This window comes from Macaca nemestrina, chromosome 10, assembly GCF_043159975.1.
Source record: "Macaca nemestrina isolate mMacNem1 chromosome 10, mMacNem.hap1, whole genome shotgun sequence".
NCBI lineage: Eukaryota > Metazoa > Chordata > Mammalia > Primates > Cercopithecidae > Macaca > Macaca nemestrina.
The window spans coordinates 43604628-43621498 of NC_092134.1; the positions used below are offsets into that span (position 1 = coordinate 43604628).

The 16871-nt window shown below is 36.0% G+C and overlaps 1 protein-coding gene across 7 annotated transcripts in view; it reads left to right on the top strand.

Annotated features, from left to right (window-relative positions):
* The window catches only part of LOC105483759 (ATPase plasma membrane Ca2+ transporting 1), a 117901-nt gene that overhangs the window by 79395 nt on the left and 21635 nt on the right, over nt 1-16871 (top strand). For all 7 annotated transcript variants that reach the window (XM_071071324.1, XM_011744735.3, XM_071071322.1 and 4 more), the window contains exons 8-15: nt 63-224; nt 2270-2484; nt 4877-5119; nt 6455-6696; nt 9626-9863; nt 15296-15475; nt 16158-16245; nt 16627-16733. In XM_071071324.1, the coding sequence (XP_070927425.1) occupies nt 63-224; nt 2270-2484; nt 4877-5119; nt 6455-6696; nt 9626-9863; nt 15296-15475; nt 16158-16245; nt 16627-16733 (1475 nt within the window). The remainder of the gene's footprint in view (nt 1-62; nt 225-2269; nt 2485-4876; nt 5120-6454; nt 6697-9625; nt 9864-15295; nt 15476-16157; nt 16246-16626; nt 16734-16871) is intronic.

The following is a 16871-nucleotide window of genomic DNA, read 5'->3' on the forward strand; positions in this document are numbered from 1 at the left end:
AGATATTAATAATGATATGTGCCTTTAAAGTATAGTGAAGTTGTGTTTGCTCTTAAATGTAGCAAAAGCCCAGGATGGTGCAGCCATGGAAATGCAGCCACTGAAGAGTGAAGAAGGTGGAGATGGTGATGAAAAAGATAAAAAGAAAGCAAATTTGCCAAAAAAGGAAAAATCTGTTTTACAAGGAAAACTTACAAAACTGGCTGTTCAGATTGGCAAAGCAGGTATGATATGGAGAAGAAAATTAAGTGTTTTATTTTTAAATATGCTTTCTGCTTACAAATTGTCTTTTGACACACTTAAGCCTGGAAATTGTTACTTTGTGAATAGAAGGGGAGTTCGAAATATTTTCACTTCTAGCTACAGTGCACCAGGCCCTTTGAGTTACTATAGGTACTTAAAATTTGCTAATAAGCGGTCGGGTTAGGATTAATGCCTAAGTCTGTCCAGTTACAAGTCTATGCACTCATCTCTGAATTTCTGCATTAAGTGGAGAAAAGGCAACCTGTGAGATTATTCAGTTAAGATGAACTAATTATATTTTAATAAAATTTCATCACACATTTTGCTCATCTTTTTACTGGTTATCTATGAGAATTTTTAGTTATGTCTCTAATGTTAAAGTTCTGCACTGGAGTTATTGTAGTGAGGCTGAAGTTACTACATTACTGCCATCCCTAGAAAATACCTGTTAATACAGCTGTTCTTTAAGGGAAAAAGCAGAGCTCTAAGGTTAAAAACAGCATGACCTCCAGCAGTAGTATGTTTTTGGAAGAACACTGTGTGGATAAATAAGCATATATTATTAAAATTGCTTAAATTGTATCATTTTACTACTCTCTAGGAGTGTGATGGAAAAAGTGATGTTTTTGCTTCTGTCCTCAGTATGCTTATTATCTAATAGCAAATATTTGCTCTTTGTAATATGTAGCCAAGTGGTAATACTGACTCATGTAATGTTGGGGGAAAAGAGTGAATTTGAGGTGGTAAATCCACTTAGTAGACATTAGATTGGAATGTTAGAACCAGATATGTGGACTTACCTTTTCTCTTTTTTCTTTTCTTTTTTCTTTTTTTTTTTGGAGACAGGGTCTCACTCTGTCACCCAGGCTGGAGTACAGTGGTATGATCACAGCTCACTGAACCCTCGACATCCCAAGGCTCAGGTTATCCTCCTGCCTTCGCCCCCTAAGTAGCTGGGACTACAGATGCACGCCACTACACCCGGCTAATTTTTGTAAATTTAATAGAGACGGGGTTTCACCGTGTTGGCCAGGCTGGTCTCAAATGCCTGGGCTCAAGTGATCCTGCCACCTCAGCTTCCCAAAGTCTTGGGATTACAGGCGTGAGCTACTGTGCCCAGCTGCCTCCTTTTTGGGGGGGTTGGGGGTGGGAGACGGAGTCTCGCTCTGTCACCCAGGCTGGAGTGCAGTGGCACGATCTCAGCTCACTGCAACCTCTGCCTCCCGGGTTCAGGCGATCCTCCTGCCTCAGCTGGAGTAGCTGGTATTACAGGCACGCGCCACCATGCCCAGCTAATTTTTGTATCTTTGTAGAGATGAGATTTCACCGTGTTTGGCTGGCTGGTCTCAAATTCCTGATCTCAGGTGATCCACCCACCTCGACCTTCCAAAGTGCTGGGATTACAGGCATGAGCCACTGCACCCAGCCAGCTGCCCTGTTTTTTCATACACGTCAAAAAGCAGAGTATCCCACAAGATACATGGTTAACTCTTGGTTTACTAAGTTAATGAAACAGTAAGGATAGAGCAAAAAAAATTGAAGAAATAATTCGTACTATATAATTTTATTTATTATAATGTTATTTTTTAAAAACATGGGTTGAGTATTTAATTCCAGGTCTCCCCATTGATCAGATTTTTACCAGTTTCTCTTTAAGCATTAGGGAGCTTGCTTCTTGAACATGTAAAGCACCAGTTTATTCTAAGCTTTGGGTACTTCCTTATCATTGCGTATTATTTTTGTCTCAGTTTCAGTACAAGGCCAAAGATATAATTAAGTCTAAGGAAAGAATCCTAAGTGTTTTTCTCCCAGTTCTCCTGGGGACAAGACTGTACTTGGAAGCAAAAAATTGAATCGGACAATGTCAAGTTACAAGTTAGGTGCAAGAAAGAAGTAACAATTTCTCAGAGAAATTCATTACTATCGAGCAAGTTATAACTCTTTACAGTGGTTAATATGTATCTGGCAGTGGTTAGTGTCTGGAACTTTAAATAATCACATTTTTCTTTCATTTCTATTCTGAAAGGTCTGTTGATGTCTGCCATCACAGTTATCATTCTAGTATTATATTTTGTCATTGACACCTTCTGGGTTCAGAAAAGACCATGGCTTGCTGAATGCACACCAATTTATATACAGTACTTTGTGAAGTTCTTCATTATTGGAGTTACGGTTTTAGTGGTCGCAGTGCCAGAAGGTCTTCCACTTGCAGTCACGATCTCACTGGCTTATTCAGTCAAAGTAAGTAGAAAATTGTTCAGTAGACGTTGTTATGTTTAAACCCTTAGCTGGTATAGAAAATGCCCATCTAGTTACTCCTTTTCTGCTTCTGAAAGTGAGGACTTTCATAAACGTACACTATTTTCTCTAGAAATGTTGTCATTGATGCCCTGTACCTCCCACCAGTTGAGTATCTCTGTAAGAGACCTGTGCATTCCACATAAGGGCAGCCTTGACACAATACTAAGCACGACTCTGCTAGGCACAGTTCTAGCGTGATTTTCGCTACGTGATAGTTATATTGTCAAGTCACGTCACCTCCTCTTTTCCATCTGTAAAATTAAGGTGAGCAAGTTAGGCTCATGTTTCTAAAAATAAAAACAAATTTAAAAATTATGATTTCCATGTGTAAAACCTTTCAGTTAGTTCTCATGACAATTAGAGTAAAATGCAAACTCTTTACCGTGGCCTGCAAGGCCCTGCCAATCTGGCCTTTGTTTACCTCTCTGCTCATTCTCTGCTCCTCTGGCCCAACCTCACCAGTCTTCCTGATGATTTTCAAACATCTCAACTGTATTCTTACTTCAGGGCCCACTTGTTCCTTCCTTTGAGTAACCTGCTCTCTTTCTTTATTCATAAGGTCCCTTCAAGTGTCACCTTCCTCTGACCACTTGATTTACAGTAGCTCAGTCCTTCTTGTTCTCCAAGTAGAATACTAAGAGATGAGCTTTGATGGCTTTGCTTACTGCTGTTTACCTTAAAGTAATAATCTTTTGGAAGATTATTAATTTATTTTTATCAATTTTCTATCTTACGGAAAAGGTGGATTGCATTTTTTTTTTTTTTTTAAACGTAGCTTGGACAATTTTGAACTTTTTTTTTCAAAATGATCTTGCAGGTAAAAAATTATAACCAAACGAAGAATGCTGCTTTTGTAAATTTTCAAATGTTAATTACTAGTTCTCCTTAAGAAACATTGCTGACAGTGAGCAATATTAATTAGTCATCGTTTCTACCTTTCCACTCTTCATTATTAGACCTGTCTTGATAAGAATGTTTTTTGCTTACTGTTTGAGTTTATTTTCTTTTCAGGCATTTAACAACTTTCATTTAAAAAATAAATTGGCAAATGTATCAGAGTGATAAGATATAGTATAATCAGTCATCTATTTGTCCTTTTTTGATATTTTAAAGTAATTTGAAAAATTTGGGGTAAATACAAGTTTTGGACACAGAACAGTCATTTTACCAAACTGTCATTAGTTCATTTTGAGTAGTCATTAATGATACTAATTTTTTAATTGATTAGAACGATACTGGTAGGATTGATTTATGTTTTTTGAATATAAAATTAGTAAGAACAAGTTAACTACTTTTTTAAGCCTTTATTAGATGTTTATCTAGCTCTAATGTTACCAATTACTGTTCTTTTCACAGAGGTATAGTCTTTATGGATTCTCTGTTAGTGTTTCACAAAACTGAACATGGTTTCTTTACTGCAAAACTTCATTCTTCTCATCTTTAATATGTAAATCACAAGTAATTTAGGAAGTGCGCATCTGTTTTTCACATATTTTTTCAAGGAACCAATTTTTTTGCAGTATCTTGCATATTAGTCATCACAGAAAACACTTTGTAAAATAACTTCATATAGTTTTTAACCCATTCCACATTAAGTGCTGAGAACTAATTATAAGGTATTTTGGCTTAAATGCCCTGTGAAACTACTGTGAAAACTGTTGGTTTTTTAGAAATGATTTTTTCTGTTGTAAATGAGAGAAAGAAGTGAGACACAGTTTGCTGCTAAGGATGAAAATGCCAAGTCTGCCAGCATATAGAATAGCTAAAAAATGACTCATTCTAGTTTTGATATGTTAACTCTTTTAGAATTAATGATAAAAATATCAAGCAATTACATACCCACAAGCTCTTTATTTTAGCTGATAAAAGCCATTTTTTCCTTGGAACTGATGTAAGAATCTTTTGTTTTCCACTTAATAGGGAGGCTTAATCCTTTAATATACTCTTACACTACTATAAGTACCACTGTACAGATTGTCATTGCTCTTGTAATGTGAGGACATTTTGCAAAAACCGTTGGAGACATATATTCAGTGTTATTTGTTTATGGATGCAGGTGCCTGAACTGACTTACTAGGTTATGTTATGCAGCAATAAAATGATTGAAACCCCAGAAAGCTCTAGCATTGTGTTTAGCTTATTTTAATAGGTCAAATATGCTAAAAAAAAAAAAAAAAAAAGAAAATTTTAGTATTACATTGGTACTTTATACATTGTATTTATAGAAAGTTGGGAGTTTTAGTTCTAATTTTAAAACAATTTGTAATCATTTTAATGTAATGAGGTGATTGGTTTTATATGCAGCTTAACTTTTTTTTTTTTTTTAATGTAGAAAATGATGAAAGATAATAACTTAGTAAGGCATCTGGATGCTTGTGAAACCATGGGAAATGCTACAGCTATTTGTTCAGATAAAACAGGAACTTTGACAATGAACAGAATGACAGTTGTTCAAGCTTACATAAATGAAAAACATTATAAAAAGGTTCCTGAGCCAGAAGCTATTCCACCAAATATTTTGTCCTATCTTGTAACAGGAATTTCTGTGAATTGTGCTTATACATCAAAAATATTGGTAAGGTTTTTGAAATAATTTATGTATATAAAAATTAATTTTTAAATCTATAATGATGGGACTGTATGTAAGTCTTCAGACCCACCATTACTGTATGTAAAGTAAACTGAACTGTGTTAAGTTTTTAAAAGGCATATATTTATTTATATAATGGTTTTTAAATTTGTGTTATGAGTGAGGTCTGCTGATCAACATAAACATTGTTTACTTACGTTTTTCTCCTCCTATATTTTGAATTTCCTGTGTTCAGAAACTCTCCACCCTTATAAGCAGAACATGTATTTAATTTTAAATTCTTGTTAAACTCATTTTTGAGAAAGATCAAGCTGTCTTACCATAGTAGGTCAGCTCTCAACTTAGAGAAAATTTTGAAGCCTGATTTCAACTTAAAATAACATGTTTTATATATGCTTGCCATGTGCTCTGTTTGGTTTCTCAGTAGTTCCTACCTAAAAGGTGGTGCTTAGACCTTTGTAGAACTAATGCAGTAAAGTAATTCTAGACATGTGCCACCATATAAAACAAAATTTTCAACTTTACAAGTTTTAGAAATCTTATTTGTAACAGAAAGCATACAATGTTATGTTTGACTTAATCTCTTCTAGTGATTTATGGATGAAAATCATTAACAAAAACAATATTGCATGCTGTTCATTAGGGAAAACATACATGAATTGGATGATTGCATTGGAAAGTTATGGGATCTTGGTTCTAGATCTGACTTTGCCTTTTACTAGCTGAAAGTCTGAGCTACCTTCTTTGATTACTGAGTAAAGATGATCACGTCGGCCCTTAATCCCATTGTGATGATTATGTAAGGTGGTATTTCTGAAGGCACTGTGAAGGAAATAAAGCTTCTCACTGCATTTAAGAGAACAATATTTTAATGCATGTACTTTTAATCCATAAAAATTGGTAAAGTAGATTTAATTTTGAATGATTTAGTACTAAAGTTAAGTGAAAACAGGAAAAGGGAATTAAAATTAAGTTCCACTCTGTATTAGGAACCAACTATAAACTTTATACATCTTATATCATTTAATTTTGGGGTCATAAGTGCTCCTGTTTTACAGACGCTGAAGCCAAGGACCACAGCAGTTGGGCAATTGTCAAATTTCATGTAGCTAGTAACTGGCAGGACTGAGATTAGAATCCATGTCATTCTCACCCCAGGCTCCTTTCTACCTTACTTTTCTGTGTCCTCCTTTAAAATGTTGATATTAGACAATTGTTCTGTAATTTTATTTTAGAATGTCGCATTCTGTTTTACATTATAAATTAAATGTTCATAGAGAAACAAGATGATACTAGCTACTAAACCTTTTTCTCTTACAGCCCCCGGAGAAAGAGGGTGGATTACCTCGTCACGTTGGTAATAAAACTGAATGTGCCTTGTTGGGACTTCTTTTGGATTTAAAACGGGATTATCAGGATGTTAGAAATGAAATACCAGAAGAAGCACTGTACAAAGTCTACACCTTCAATTCTGTTAGGAAATCCATGAGTACTGTTCTGAAAAATTCAGATGGAAGTTACCGAATATTCAGCAAGGGCGCATCTGAGATAATTCTGAAAAAGTAAGAGTAAAATGCTTAGATGAATAAATTGCTGACTATAGTTGCTTTATGGAATATCTACTGTATTGTTGTTGTTGTTGTTGTCTTCTTTTTGTGAACATCAGGCATTTGATAGGACTTCAGAGCTTTTTAGCATATTTTATGGTATCCAGATATTTGCCCCTGCTATTCTGCCATTTTCACACTCTAGCTTCTCTTATTTCTTAGTATTTTACTATAGGGAAAATAAACCCATTACATTCAGTCTGGTATGTTTAATGATGTATAGTTTGATGTTTATTTTTAGAAGTTGATTTACTTGTTATTTAATATGTAGAATCTTGAAAAAACCTCCTGGGAAGAAAATTAAGTTTATGTCTCTTTTTTGTTTGTTTGTTTAAGATGGAGGTTCCCTGTATCACCCAGGCTGGAATGCAGTGGTGCCATTTCAGCTCACTTCATCCTCTGCCCCTGGGTTCAAGGGATTCTCCTGCCTCAGCCTCCCAAGTAACTGGGATTACAGGCACCTCCCACCACACCTGGCTAAGTTTTGTATTTTTAGTAGAGTCAGGGTTTCACCATGTTGGCCAGGCTGGTCTTGAACTCCTGACCTCAAGTAATCTGCCTGTGTTGGCCTCCCAAAGTGCTGGGATTACAGACGTGAGTCACTGCACCTGGCCTCAAGTTTAGATCTTCAGCGCTCATTGTGGTTACTGGATTCTGAATGTGATACGAGAATTATGGAGTAATTTTTAGAATAGCAAAGCATAAAAGCTGGATCTTGAAAATTCCCCATTTATATCAAAATGAGATTTATCATATTTATGCGGCTGCAGTGTCATATTTAAATACTCCTGTCATTTTGAATACTAATTTTTCTTTCTTGCTGTCCTTTTACAGACCAGTAGCTTTAATTTTGCTGTAACATGCTCACATATATTTCTCCTGATGTTTATTTGATATTAAAGGTGGTAAAATTATTTTGGTTTCTTTAATTCCATTAAAGAAGTAGAGAACTGGTTTAAAAAAAAATACTGGTGTAGAGCAATTTGGGAAAATTGGAACTCATTTGAAATTATAGTATTTAAAATATTAAAGTAAATATTTAAAATATACTTTTAATTTGCTTACATGTGGATTATAAGCCAGTATTATCTTAATGAACACTTTACAATTAGTTTAAGAGACAAATATATAAATAAATAACTGAAGGCAGCATATAATAAATTGTTACAAAGCTTTTGGGTGAGAGATCATACTGTAGGGATGGGGCATTTAAGATAGGTTTTGGTATGAAATGAGAACTTTGAGGTTAGGGAAACCACAGCAGGTCGTATTTGGGAGGGGAATATCTGGTTGTATAGTTCAGGTGAATAGTGATGGGTTTTTGTGGCACACAGGCCATATAGAGCTTTCTTCTTGCCCCAGTACACTCAGTTACCTGATTTCATTGTAAAAGGTTAGAAATTTGTTTCATCCCTGGCTTGTGGGTAGTAGATAGATGGTTTAGAAGAGAATTTTTTTTCATCAAAACTGATCATGCATTGACTCTTCCTCTGCAACTAACTAGCTTTGGGATATGGGGCACATTCTTCCCTTACTTCCGTTTTCCTCGTCTGAGAGAGGGGTTGATGACCACCAACTCTGTGGCACTTAAATGAAATAATGCATACCAGCTGTCTAGCATGAAGCCTGATGGACAGTAAACATACAGCAAGTGTTCCCACAGTAATATTTGCATTTTGATGTGGAGACTTTTTAAATATTGGGCTGAGCAATTAAAATTAAATAAGCCAGATAATACAAATGGAGTATTTTTTTCTTTAAGTAGTAGAATCATCAAAGCTGTGATTAAAGATAATTCTTGCATTAGGGAACAAGGTGGGTTAGAGGAAAAAAAAAATCAGCTACAGACAGATATCAGTTAAAAGGCTATTGCTATTACAGTAGCTGTAGCTTTGTAGCTTGAAGTAAGAACCAGAAGGAAGTAGTAGCAGGAGAAATAAAAAGGAGTGGACACATTGAGGAGGCTGTTCAGAGGGGAAATGTATAGGACTTAGGAGCTAATAGTAGAGAGATGATCAGGAAAAATAAATATTAAAGTGAAATTTTAGACTTACATCAAAATGATTAGGGTAATGTTGATGCACATTACATGGGCAGTGAAGAGGCAGCTTCCAGGCTTTCATCCCTTAAGGTTTAGGTAGTGATAAAACATTTGGGTAGAATTTTTCAGCAGTGATGGAAAGCTTTGAAAAACAAAATGGAAGATGCGGATTTGGGAATTACCTCCCTAGAAGCAGGAGGAGATGGCATCATCAAGGGAGAGGAGTATAGAGAGGCGTTATGAAAAACAGACTTTAGGTATATAGTGTGATTTTTATTCATTATATAATGAAAGAAAAGGTAGTAGTGTCACTGAAAATAATAATTATTTTAGCATTAACTCTCATTCTGATAGAATGCTTATTTTAACAATAAGTTATTTTTTTTCTTTCATGGTTAAAACAATATAGGTGATGAAACAACATCTCAGGTAAGGGGTTGACTACACTTGGCTTTATACCTTAAAAGAAGAACACATTTGTGATTTTGGTGTTATTTAAAACTAATGTCTGATTCTGTACCAAAATGGTGAAGTATATATAGTTTATTCTCCTTTGCCACCCAGGGATTCTTTGAAAGCACTGCATTTCCAAAAGAGAAGGTTTAGAGAAGTTCTAGAGTAACTGCTAAATGGAGAACTATCAAATGAGAACCATACATATTAGTTCTGTTTTGTAAAGGGGAGGGTGAAAGGTGAATTTAAGTCTATAAAAATGAATTATATGTAATTCTCTAAATTCCAGATATCAGATCCCATGATTTCTAGGCCTGCCAGTTCACTTAAATGGCATTAACCATTATTTTTTTTAAATTATTGATGTTTGGATTCAACATTTCCTTTTAGGTGTTTCAAAATCTTGAGTGCTAATGGTGAGGCAAAAGTGTTCAGACCAAGGGACCGTGATGATATTGTAAAAACTGTGATTGAACCGATGGCATCAGAAGGCTTGAGAACCATATGTCTTGCATTCAGAGATTTTCCAGCAGGAGAACCAGAACCAGAGTGGGATAATGAAAATGATATTGTCACCGGCCTTACATGCATTGCTGTTGTGGGGATTGAAGATCCTGTGAGACCTGAGGTGGTGAAACATTCTGTGTTCTGCATGTGCAGAATCTCCTAACTATAGAGGACCTAGGCCTTAATTGTAACCAGTTTTCTAGTAAAATTCTTGGTGTTTGTGATTTTTTTTTTTCCTGTGTGAACCCAAGATAAGTGAAATAATAGTACCTACGGTGCCATATGCTAGCTTTTTAAGTGAAATAATAGTACCTACGGTGCCATATGCTAGCTTTTGTGGTTTTTAAAGACAGCCTGTCTTTGGGATCCTATGTGTTCATAGCACCATAAGCACAGTGCCTTAAAGTGGGTAGAATTTTCAGTTATTTATCTTAAATAATAGGTGCCATTAAGTTATTTGTTTTCAGTCTCTAGACTAGCATTGTCTAGTAGAGCTTTCTGTGATAATAGAAATGTTCTGTATATTGTTCAATACAGTAGCCACTCGCCATGTGTGACTACTGACGTCTAGTTTTCAGTGGGTAGTGCAACTGAAAGACAGGATTTTAAAATTTTATTTAATTCAAATTAAAATATCTTGCTAGTAGTTGTCATATTGGATGGCGTGCAGCTCTAGACTGATTTCACTCTTTAATTTTTTTTTTTTTTTTTTTTTGCTATTTGGTTTTTCATGTTTTTTAAGTTTGTTGAACAACTACTGTGTGCCAGGCACTATCCTAAGGTACTTGAGACTTAAGAGTTTTGAGATCTGATCCCTGGCCTCAAAGAAGTTACTGTCTTATGTGGAACGAACCAAACACATGATTATTGCAACCCAGTATATTAGTACCTTGCTGGGTATATACAGAGCATGTTATATGAGCAGGGAACACAAGTTCCCAACTTACCCTAATAGCATCTTTTTATTGAGTTCTCACTGTGTGCCATATACTTAAGCCACATGCTTTACATGTAATTTTTTTAAATGTCTAACTTTGTGAGGTATGCATACTATTACTCTTATTTGGCAGATTTTTAAAAATCGAGAATGTATAGAGTGTTAGTACACCTAGTGTGTTAAAATACCAGCTTTGTCTAAAACACAGGTGCTTAAAAGACTACTGTGCTGTATTAACCACTGGAGGGGTCAGGTAAGACTTCCTAGAGGTTAATTACCTGATCTGATTCTTAAGGAGGAAGTATTATCTAAACCAAGAAAGAGAGTGAGCAGTTAAGTATGTCTTGAGCAAAGAAGCAACATAAATAACAGCACTAGCAGAAAACCACTGTTGTTCAGTGACTTTATCAGCTAATTGATTCAAAACCTAATATGTAGCACTCTTCTAGGAACTGGAAATACTGCAGTGACCAGAATAGTCTTGAGATGTATATTCTAGAGGAAGAAGACAGCTAAGTAGGTAGAATGATAGATACATGGACACCGTGTCAAGTGAAAATGAATTTTGGGAGGAATAAGACTTGGTGCCTGTTCTCATAGGCCTTATATTCTGGGTGGCAGGATGGCATATCGGGGGGATGATATTAAATAAGACAATTACTAGTGCAAAAGGGCTATATATATAAGATATGCACAGTGTAATGAAATAAAGTAATGGAGGGAGACTGCATTAGGAATTTCTGAGGATATAGCATTTGAGATGCAATCTGATGGTTCACAGTGGGTCTGCCATGTAAATAGCTGCAAGAAGAGCATTCCAAGCAAAATGAGAAATGCAAGTGAAAGTGAGAAAAGTATTTAGCTATTTTCAAGGTGGAAAGGAGGCCAGTGTGGCTGTAAGTGTAAAGAAGAAAGGGGAGACAAGATGATCTCTGGCCTTACTGGGCTGTGAGGGCTCTGAATTTTCTGAAATTCAGGCTGGGAAGTGATATGATTTATGTTGTTAAAATACTATTTTGGTTACTGTGTAAGACAGGGATTAGAGATGAAGAAGAGTAGAAGCAGGGAAGTTAATGAGAGTATTGCAGTGATCCCAGGCAAGAGATGATTATGGCTTGGCCTACAGTTGTGGCATAGGAGATGGAAAGAAAGGAACGATTTCAAAGTGAGTGGAGATAGAACCAGTAGGAAGTAATATATTGGGTTTGGATATTCCATTTTTGACATTGTTGAGGTGTCTGAGACATCCAAATGTATGTCAGGCATTTGGACCTCAGAGTCTGAAAGTGGGCTAGTCTGAAGAAATCACTGATGAAACTAAAGATCTTTTAGAGAAAGTGTGTAGCTAGGGAAGAAGGCTTTTACGACTAAGAGGTTGCCACAATTAGAAGTCTTATAAAGGAGATGGAACCAGTCTCTAACTTGTATAACTTGGTGGCTGGTAGAGGGTTACCAATGTAATAAGAGAATCAGAAACAGCAGCCTGTTGAAAGATCAAGATAAATTTGGTTTGGGGTTTTGTAATTTCAAATGCTTATAAAATAGCCAGGTGGGTAATATTTGCCATTTGGTCACAGGAGAATCATTCAGAGGTTGTTTTTTTGTTTTGTCTTGTTTTTGTTTTTTTTAAGGAAGAGGTCTTCCTATGTTGCCCAGGCTGTAGTACAGTGGCTTTTCACAGGCAGGAGATCATGGTGCACTGCAGTCTCAAACTCCTGGCCTCAAGCAGCCTCCCACCTCAGCCTCCTGGATAGCTGTAATTACAGGCACGCACCACTGTGCCTGGCTTTTCAAAGTTCTATACATTGACTTATGGTTTAAACTTTAACATTAAATCAGAATATCTGCAACTTTCATTCTTTGGAAGACAAATCAGTCTATTATCATGCTCTTGGCATTGCAGTTGATGGAGAGTTTTATCTTTTTAAAGCATGTAAATGGCACTTGTTTCTCAGTATCACAAAATGAGATGGGTATTTATATACTAAATTGAGACGATGTCATATGAAACAGCTTTCTCTGAGTTTCTCTATTTTGTACAGTGCAGTTCTGGTGGAGGGATTCTTGAATAATTAGATGTCTAGAACAAATCCAGTTTTTATTGCATATGTATAAGTACTTGGCCTTGCTTTAGTTTCTTAAATGTAAAAGTAGAGATAGTTTGTGAGTTTTAAGCTGGAAGCATCTGATGATTAGTAGGCAGTTAATAAATGTTAGTGTGCCTTTCTTATGTATTATTTGCCACATAGTTTTAACCTGAGACCAATTTCTCCCTTTTACTCATTGTTTCCCTGTCCAGATGATCCTGGGATACTACCTAATCAAGGACTGCTTAGATATAAAAATTTAAGATAGATTTTATCTCAAATGAGATAACAGGAGATACATACATGTATAAAACAAGTGTTTTTAGTGTCAAATATATATATATATATATATTTTTTTTTTTTTTTTTTGAAAAAATAATTTCAGCAGGCCCTGTCCTTTTGCTCATCACTCTGGCACTAGGACCTAAGCACAGTGCCTGGCATTCAGTAAATATTAGTTTGAGTAAATGCATGTGATGTCGCCCTCCAATTATTTGAATCACTAAGAGTTGACTGGGTAGAGGAAAATAACTTTTATGATGTAAATCTTAAAACTTATAGATAAATATGTATTTAAATTGCAATTAATTACATTGCATACATGTTTTAAAACATGGTACCCTGGGCCAGGCATGGTGACTCACACCTATAATCCCATTACTTTGGGAGACTGATGCAGACGGATCGCCTGAGCTCAGGAGTTCACCTGGGCAACATGGTGAAACCCCATCTCTACTAAAAATACAAAAAATTAGCTGTGCATGGTGGCATGCACCTGTGGTCCCAACTACTCAGGAGGCTGAGGTGGGAGGATCACTTGAGCCTGGGAGGTAGAGGTTGCAGTGAATCAGCATTGTACCACTGCACTTTATCCTGGGTGACGGAGTGAGACCCATCTTGGGGGGAAAAAAAAAAGGTACCTTGTCTGGAATGTGCACCCCTTAGAAAATGTCCCCTTGCTATTATCCCAAAGATATTTAATTCAGCAGTTCAGTAAATCCTAAACTCCAGTCACATGCCTGGTGCTTATTTGTTAAATAAACAAAAGGCATACTAGGTATTGATGATGCAAAGATAAGGTAAAGGTCCTGCCTTCAAGAAGCTCATTGAAGATTCAGGTAAACAATAACTATAGTATGACTTGATGACCTGTAATAGAGGTATGTATAAGATGAAGGTGCAGTTTCGTCTATGTAGACCAAGAAAGCTCCAGATAAGTTAGATTTACACTGGATTTAGGATAGACTTCACAAACAGGTAGACTGCAGTCCAAAGTTAGCCTTCAGTCAGGTTATCTTTGTTGGGGGAGGGGAGGTTAGAAACATTAAGTATGAAGAGATTATGCACAAATCTGTGTTTCTTCCTTTTGCAATTACAGGTTCTGTTAACATTGGGCTCTCATTCCATCGTGGCAGAAATAGGCTGGAGCTAAATAGCTCTTTCATTAGGCATTTGTCTTGGGGGTTTGTCATTTTCAACATATTTTCTTCATGTATGTTACCTCCATGATCCTGTAGGCATTTTAATTTGCAACCCCTGCTCCAGTAGGATCCGTGTGGATTTTCTGCTTATAGAAAAGCAGGAAAAGATTTTCTAGGTGAAAGGAACTGTAGTAGTACAGGCACAAACAGTGATTCTGTTACACTGAGAACTTTGTGATTTGTGATAACAGCTGAGGAATCATCGTGTATTTTAAGAAAGGGAGTATTTCTGTTTAAAAAAATAAACTCTACCATCAAGTATATCATATGTTTTAAAGGGGGAACAAACTTTAATTGGCAGGGTACCAATTAAAAATCCATTGAAGTAGGTTGGGCAGAAGCAACAGAGACATGATGCAGGGCAAATTTGAGGTAGAATCCACGGGACTTACTGGCTTCTAAGGATATAGGATAAGAGAACTGAAAGAAGAAGTACAGGTGACTCTTAGGTTTCTGCTAGATAGGTAAAGGAAACATGGTTTTGCTTTTAGACACCTGAATCGATACCCACTTTTCAGGTGGAACTATGACTCCTCTTACAGCGAGGTAGGAGCAGGATGTGGATTCTAAAGTCATTAGAATATGATGGAATTAGATGGAAATTGAAGGTATGGGAGTAGGTAAGGTAATACTTAAAAGATACAGATTGTGAGCCACCCTTAGCCCTAAACAAAAGAATACCAACATTTTACTCGGGTGTAATCTGGGTAGTAAAACCAGAAAGGTAGAAAACCAACCAGAAAAGAATTGCCTAATGGTTGCCAGGGGGAAAGCGTGCTTTAAAAAGCCTTCTGTAAATAAATCCTGCAAACAAATTAGTAGATGACAACTGAAAACGAAGCCTGAGCTAAGTCTGGCAGTGGAATTGGAAAGAGGTTATTGAAAATAGTGCAAGAAATATTGAGTATTGGAAATGAAATCAATCATGAAGTCATTGTATCATTGTCATCATTTGGGGGACTATAAAATAATGCAGTTGTGTGCAGTGAAATGTTTTTCCCTCTAAAAATACCAATTTAACTTTGTAATTTTTTTTTATGTAAACCAGGTGCCAGATGCAATTAAAAAGTGTCAGAGGGCTGGAATTACTGTGCGAATGGTCACTGGTGATAATATTAATACTGCTCGGGCCATTGCTACCAAATGTGGTATTTTACATCCTGGGGAAGATTTTCTGTGCCTAGAAGGTAAAGATTTTAACAGAAGAATACGAAATGAAAAAGGAGAGGTAAAGATTTATTAATTTTTTTTTTGGTTGACAGATGTTTAATATAAGGAATTTAATTCAACAAACACATATTGAATACGCACTATGTTAGGCACCATGCATGAAATAAATGCAGTCTATACCTTAGGAAGCAAAATACTAGTGTTCTAAGGGATAAAAGAGAGAAGTAATAAATTGGTCCTAAAGGAAGTAAACATTTCTTGCTATGAATGCTATATGAAAGTAGTGGCGATGAATCTAGGCCAATTTCAGAAGTACAGTATGTATAAGGGAGTAATGGGAGATGGGTTGGAAAGGCTGATATGGAGCATATTTTAGGGGACCCCAAACTCTCTGAACTTCTTATGCTCAATTAAGGAAGTTCTATTTTCATAGGCGGGGGGGGGGTTTAAATTTGGTCTTATAATGATAAAAAACAATGGCTTTTAAACCTGAGTATGCATCAGAGTCACCTAGCAAAATTATTAAAACACAGACTGCTGGGCCTGCCCCACAGTATTCGCTAAGGTAGATCTGGGTCCATGCCCAAGAATTCATGTTTCTAACAAGTTCCCAGGAGTTTCTGATGGTGGTGTTCTGTGGACCACACACTTTGAGAGCTACTGATAAATATGCCAGATAGCTCATTAGGATTTAAGAAACTATGTTTGGGCATATTTTAACTTTGATAAAACATTTATAGATTGAGCAAGAGAGGATAGACAAGATTTGGCCAAAGCTTCGAGTACTTGCAAGATCATCTCCTACTGATAAGCATACACTGGTTAAAGGTAAGTAGATTTTTCAATTATGTCAGAATTTCTTAATACAGAAATGTGTTCTGCTTCCTAAAATAGTAATAGGTACTAAATATTCGAATGAGTAATGGATATCATGTTTTAATAAAATCTAAATACATTTCCTTTGATATCTTAGGTAAATTGTGTTCCTAAGTGATTATCTGAAGTGTTTAAGACAGGATATTGCTCTGAATATGCCCTTAGTTTCTGAAGTAGGTTCTCACCCAACATCTAAGCGATTTCCATTTCTATGTTTGTTTAATTATTTATTTTTAACCTTGAGTCTATAAAACCGAATAGTCAGGATATTCTTCAGAATCATCTTATTAAAGAGTAATGTTTTTATAACACAAATATTTACTTGTATTTAAGGTATAATTGACAGCACTGTCTCAGACCAACGCCAGGTTGTAGCCGTAACTGGTGATGGTACAAATGATGGCCCAGCACTAAAGAAAGCAGATGTTGGATTTGCAATGGTAAGAATTTACTCATTTAAATATCCAAACGTAATTTACGGACTGGTTTGTTTGTTTGTTTGTTGACTGAATTACTATGGATTTTAAACACTGTCCCTCAAGATTAGTTTGAGGGATAATTAATAAGCCTAAATTGGT